Consider the following 6,831-nt stretch of genomic DNA (forward strand, 5'->3'; position numbering starts at 1 on the left):
GGAGACAGGAAGAAGCAACTCAGATTAAGGGTAGGATGGCCTGTGTTTCACCCAATTTATTCAAATGCCCTGTAAGTTGACAAGACTGTCACCCAGGGAACTCTCTGTGAGTCTGGCTGGGCTACATAATAGGGGCAGTGTGGACTGACAAGTCAGAAGGAGGTGAAAATAAACAAGAGGATGTGTGTCTTAGGGGGAACATTTTCTTGATGGATTAGGTAGGAGGTATGAGGAACACAGAAAACCCACAAATTACCAGTGATAGAACTGTGAGTAGTTAACTGCTGCCCAATGTAATGACACTCTGATAAAGACACTTCAAATGTAGAAGCATGCTTTTCACTCAGGATATTTCACTGTTAGACTTTCTTCCTTTTTTGCTCTCCCTGTGACTGAGCAAGTTTCCTTGAGATACATTTCATGAGAAGGGGATTTTGATTTACTTGGCATGTATTCAGGTGGCTTCTCCTTCAATGGTAACTGAAGCTGGAAACACTTTAAGAGAGCATCTGCTCACTCTAACAGAAAGGACAGCCACTAAACCAGAAAAGACAAATATAATACTTCTGCCTCTGTTTGAAATATTACCAATCAATCTTCACAATTTTCTAAATTGTAATGAATATATATATATATATATATATGTATATATATATACATATATATATATATACTTTTTTTTATTATGTACCTTTCATAGCCTTTCCATGTCAAATGTAATTCCTACCATTTCTTGGCAATACTTGATGAGAATTAACCATTAGTTCTGGATGACTGTGGGGGAGTTAGGAGATGATTCTGTGAGGAAATGGACACAGTTAGATAAAATGCAGTCAGGAAAAATGGGCAATCTAAGAAGCAGCTCAGAGAAAACTTTTTCAGACATGTCTGCCTTTATAGTTTCACAATATATTCTATTTTAATTCCTTTTAACTATCTCCTTTAATTAAAAATAATATAACTTTTTTGAGGGGAGAGGGAGAAGAAGGGCAGGAGAGGGACTGTCACAGTGAATCCAAACAGTGATAGGTAATGATAGAACTGTGGCATGGAGGTACAGTCCTCATTTTATATCATGAACGAGGTGAGGGCAGGGCAATTGACCTAAAATTTATTAACCCCCATGGTTTAGCACAAAGTAGGAACTTAGTGAATGTTTTGGATGATTTTCATAATGCAAGCAATCGCAGGCTTGGCTTCTTACAAGTGCAATCTTGTACCCAAAGATATTTGCAGGTTAAGAATGCAGGACTACCAGTTTTCAGTGGTAGTCTTTAAATCCTGTAGTAAAAAAAAGTACTTGATTGTTTCCCAAACAGAATCTTCCATACTGCTTGCAGGGTGATGCTAAACTCTCCCAAAGGGTCCTGGCCTGCTTTCTGCTGGTCCTCCTAGAGTGCTGGGAGGAGAAGAGGGAGCTAACACTTGGAGAAGTGAGAAGGCTCTACTCAATCCTCCAAATTATATTTGTTCATCCATAGTCCTAACCCAGCTTCCCCAAAGGCAGGTGAAGACACAGCTGAGCAACACTGGCCGTACTTAGGAGGAGGAGTCAGGGCAAGTCTGGCCGTGGAAAGCAAGGGGCTGCAGAGCTCAGGGTGAGAGGAAAGAACGCTTTTCCTTAAAGGTACTCAGTGTACTCAGATGATCCCACTATTAAGTGTTTTTTTTTTAGTGAATTTTTCAGTGTTAAAATCATTTGAGTTGCTATAGTACTGAAATTAAGAGACTCCAGAAATCCAGGTACAGTAAGTAGCAGAATGAAATGATTTGGGCAGATTATGATGAGGAACAGCCAAGGGGTATCTTCTATAATATACAGGGAAGCTCTTGAACACAGCTTATGAATTCTTATAGTCAAGTACTAACATCATCTTAAGTTTCACTAGAATTATTTATAATATTAAAAAATAGTTTTAAATAATATCAAGTAATAAAACAGGGCTAGTCACATGGAAATCAATTTTTAATCAGCCTATAATAAAAAGTTTAGGTACAGATGTATAAGTTTAGTTCTTTAAATGATAAATTAAATCATGGTCAATTATGGTCCATGATACTGGCCAAAAAAGTTAAAAGAGTGTGCACCATATGAAAAGGAATTGACATTCTCATGCACTGGGCACAGCAGGCCTTCTTGGAAGGTAATCTGGGAACATGTGCTAGAAATCTCAAAATTATGCTGGCCTCTAACCCAACATTCCTACATTTACAAACTTATCCCAAGTAAGTAACCAATGAGGCATGTGAAAAGATTTAACTACAAGGATAGTTCATTTCGGAAATTATTTATAATTGTAAAAATGTGGGACCAACCAAAATGTCAATGGCAGGAAGTGGTTTAATAAAGTATGTCATGATGAGACATGGGGCAGTCATTATCAATGAGGATGTAGACAAAAATGTAATGACCTGAGAAAATGTTCATGAGATAGTGGTACATAAAAATAAAGCAGCTTACAAAGGAGCATTTTCAAAGTGATTACCTAAAAATATATAGGTATACTCTGTGCATACATGTAGGTACACTTAAAAAGTGCCTTAAGAAAATCGGAAAGAATCCATACTAGAATATTAATAAATAATTTAATTTTATGTTTAATTTTCTAAATTTCTGAATATTCTTCAGTGAACCTCTATTACTTTGTAATCAGAAAAATACAACTAAAAATAAAAAATATTGTGTATTGCACCTACTCAAGATAGAAAAATTGTGTCTAAGTCCATCTATATAATAATCTAAAATTTTAAGAAAATACTTGGACAGTAAAATATCTTTATTTCATGGAATTGCTTATTCCATTTATTTAAGACAGTTCATTTTTTTACACAATGTACTTTATTGCTTAAGCTTAATAATGCATATGTAGTAACAAGTTATTTAATATCCAAGTAGCCTCTAAATATTTATATATTGACAGCAGAGATATCAGCTGCTTGCATGCAGTTACTAATGGGTTAGACAGTAGCTCATAGAACATAAATAGGCCCCATCTTTTTTATACTTCCATCCAATACCCACAGACACTTGCTGGACAGTGGGGGCAGAGAGAAAGGCAGGTCTGTCTTCAGGAGCTCATGGCTGGTAGAACCACAGTGTGACATGATTCCTGATAAAGGGAAGCACAAGGGGAATCCCAGGCAATGGGGGCATGCCACTGAGGTACACCCAGATATGGGGACAAAGAGTGAGCTGAAGTACAGAAACAGAGGGAGCCAGAAGAGAGGGAGCTATGCAACTGGCTGCAATGACAGGAAGGGGGAGGGCAGGGACATCTGGGATGACTCCAGAGAGAAACTAGAAACTTAAACTCAAGAAAGAACTTATAGACACAGACAATAGTTTAGTGGTTACCAGAGGGTAAGCGGGGAGAAGGGTAGTAGATGAGGGTAAATGGGGTCAAATATATGGTGATAGAAGGTGAACTGATTCTGAGAGGTGAACACACAATGTGATATATAGATGATGTATTATGAATTGTACACTTGAAACCTATGTTAATTTTACTAACCATTGTTATACATATATATATATATATTTTTAAGCTGAGCCATCTTGCCACCTGTTGGCAGCTCAGCGGCTGTTCAGCTCGGGCCAGGACTTGAACCGCTGTTGCTCAGAGTCCAAATTCTTTTTTTTTTTTTTTAAGATTTTTATTGGGGAAATTGGGGGGTGGGAACAGTGCTGGGGAATTGGGGGAAGGGGAACAGACAAGTTGCCGGCTTCTGGAGGGCCGCTCACTGCGGCTGCTGGCCGCTCACGCTGGCTGCTGGCCGCTCACGCTGGCTGCTGGCTACGTATGGTAGCCTGTGGCAACCCACTGCCACAGGGGCTGCAGCCTACGCCATCACCGGCGACTCACAGCAGCCCAGCTCCAGGTTGAGCTGTTGTTCAGCATCTTGGCTGTGGAGGGCAGTGTCACTGGCCCTCATATATGGGATCCGAACCGGGGCCCTCTGGCATCCCAAACCAGTTCTTAACCATCGCGCCACTCGGCCGGCCCTCAGAGCCCAAATTCTTGAGCGAGCTCTTAACCAACTGAGCCACTCAGCCAGCCCTACCAATATATTTTAATTAAGAAAAAAGAAACAACAACATTTTTCTCTTCCTCCACTTGCTATGAGTTTGGAATTATCTTGTGGTACTTGGTACTTTTCAATCTATTGAATTTATTGAGTGTCCATTCTGTGCAGATATATACTGCTTTGTCAGATATATAAATATGTGTGATGAGACCCCAGACCTCAGACACTTAAAATTTAGTCAGGTTGTTATGGCAAAGCCTAAAACAATATACAGATCATATTAAAATAGGTTATAAGTTTCTTTCATCTCTCTAAATCTCCATCAGTGCCTGGCAGAAAGATGTTTAAATGCTAAATGCCAGTGTTGTTTTATGTCATCTTAATTATTTACTGCTCCAAAGGAAATTCAGTAGTTTCAATGATTTTTAAATTTATGCCCAACATTTTTCTGACATGAAGAGTATTTGCCTTAACAATTCATGATTATATAACATCTCTATTAATTTCATTATTGTAAATGTTTTATGACAGTTATGTGCTTCAACAGACTGTCTAAATATAAAATATCTCTAGCAATATTAACTTGTCTTGCCAAACCCAACAACATCTAATAAGGAACTTCTTGTCTTCCATCCAATTTACTTGGTGCTTATACCAAAGTTGAATGATACATGTAAGTGAACATCATCCCTCATGCCAAACACATAATTCAACATCATCTTTCTGAGGTAAGTAGAAAAAATGCACAATACATATATATGCCTCCTTTTTTTACTCACTTGAGATAACACAGACATTTAGGTATTCAAATATCATTGAATTCATTTGGATCTTTGAATATGTGGGATTCAAATTCCATCTGGCTCTGTAAAATGAAAGTGCTCAAGTTAGTACAGACTTCTAAAAAAGGTAGAAAAAAATATTGTGTATGCTTCCATCATGTTTGAGGAGACACAAGATAACTGAGGAATAGTGGGAATAAAAAACTTGTGATTCTCATGCATTTATTTTTCACTCACAGATGGTGACAGTACTGACTATATTCCAAGCAGAATGCTTGGTATGGGGCCACAAATATGAGCAAGATTACATGACCTAGCTCTTCAGGAGCCACCAGCCTAGTGGCAGAGACTAGCCAGAAACTACTGAGCTTAATTTACTGCAGTGAGGCCTGCAATAAAGTAAGCACACAGTGGACCTGGGAGGCCAGGAGGACTAATTATGTCACAGCCAGGCTGTGGCAGGTAGCACAGATGCTTCCTGGAGCAGGAGAAATTAGACAGAGAGCTGGGGTGGGGAAGGAATGTAGTCCAGTAACACAAGAACCCAAAAGCTGAACACTTGGGATTTATTAATGAGGTAGGTGTGGTGACTTTGGCAAGAACAGTTTTAGGAGTGGACAGGAAGAAGCAATGGTAGTATAGGTCACACATATGGACAATTCTTTCAAGACACTTGTCTGAAAAAGAAAGCCATGGGATGAAATAGAAGGACGCATGGAATTAAGATAAGTTCTCCCCATTTCTTTCTTTCCTTCCTCCCTCTCTCCCTTTTTCCTTTTTTTCTTTCTCCCTTTCTTCCTCTCTCCTTTTTTTCTAAAGATGGGATTGATTTATACCTGTTTAAATCCTGGTGAGGTTTTAATAGTGAGGGAAGAGGTTGAAGATATAGGGTAAAGAGAAAGATGAATGATGAAGTAGTCCTTGAGGAGATGGAAGGAGACAAATCCAGAACCCTCCATCAGGCACTTCTGAGATCCATCCATCCATCCATCCAACCACCCATTCACTAAGCATTTACTAGGTAACTATCATGTGCTACACACAGTATATGGGGGAATATAGTGGAAAAAAGACCAATTTCCCACCCAGGGAGCTTATACCTACATGTTGAAACAGACAATAAGTAAATGAGTAAATGTATTCTATATAATGATAAGAACCACGAAGAAAAAAGAAGTAAGGTTAGGGGATTGAGGGGAAAGAGTAGTTCAGATGACCAGTAGCACTTGAGCAGAATGAGGAAATGGAATTTGGGCAGAGACTGAATGAAATGAGAGCCTGAGGCATGTGAAGGTATGGGGAAAGGATGTTTTACACAAGAGACTAGAGTAAGTGAAAAGGCAACTAAGGAGGAAAGTGAGGCAGCTGTGGTAACTCCAGGGGCAAGAGAGATTAGGAGACAGTAGGAGAGAACCCATTTGGGAGTTTCCAGCAAGGGAGGGGCATGATGGCATTTATATTTTTAAATATACTATATATTGCAAAGACTAGTCAGTAGGGGGACAACAGTGAAAGCAAGAAAGCTAATAATCTTGGCTAGGTGACAGATGATGGCAGTGTGATTTAGGTTGGTGGTCAGCAGATGTGTAGAAAAGTTATACTCAAGAATATATTTTGAAGAAGCAGTTAATGGTGCCATAACAGAAAAAATTAAGGATGAATCCTAGGTTTTTGACTAAACAAGTGAATGTATGGGGGTGTCATTAATTGAGATAGTGAAGACTGGAGGAGAAGTAAATTTGAGGGAAAACTAAGAATTTATTGAGATTATCCATTAGACATGTTGAGTAGGCAGCTGGAGATAAAGACTAGAGATTGAGTGGAAGTATATGGCAATAGTTATATATCACATCATTTCACCTCCTTAAAATCTTCCAATGAATCCTAGTGTCCTTCAAGACAAAAATCGAAGCTCCAAACTCTATTGGACTCAGCCCTTCTATGCATCTCCAGCTTCATCATCAGTCTCATACCACACCAAATGCTCTTCTAATACAGATTCATTTCTCTTCATCTCCCCCCT

At 38.9% G+C, this 6,831-nt stretch overlaps 1 protein-coding gene across 2 annotated transcripts in view; it reads right to left on the bottom strand.

Moving 5' to 3' along the window:
* Positions 1–4,049: 4,049 nt before the first annotated feature.
* The window catches only part of CLXN (calaxin), a 19,100-nt gene continuing 16,318 nt past the window's right edge, over positions 4,050–6,831 (bottom strand). For both annotated transcript variants that reach the window (XM_019661292.1, XM_019661291.1), the window contains exon 6: positions 4,050–4,891. In XM_019661292.1, coding sequence (XP_019516837.1) covers positions 4,832–4,891 — 60 coding nt within the window. In that variant the 3' untranslated portion in view covers positions 4,050–4,831. The remainder of the gene's footprint in view (positions 4,892–6,831) is intronic.

This window comes from Hipposideros armiger, unplaced genomic scaffold, assembly GCF_001890085.2.
Source record: "Hipposideros armiger isolate ML-2016 unplaced genomic scaffold, ASM189008v1 scaffold_343, whole genome shotgun sequence".
In the NCBI taxonomy this organism is placed as follows: Eukaryota; Metazoa; Chordata; class Mammalia; order Chiroptera; family Hipposideridae; genus Hipposideros; species Hipposideros armiger.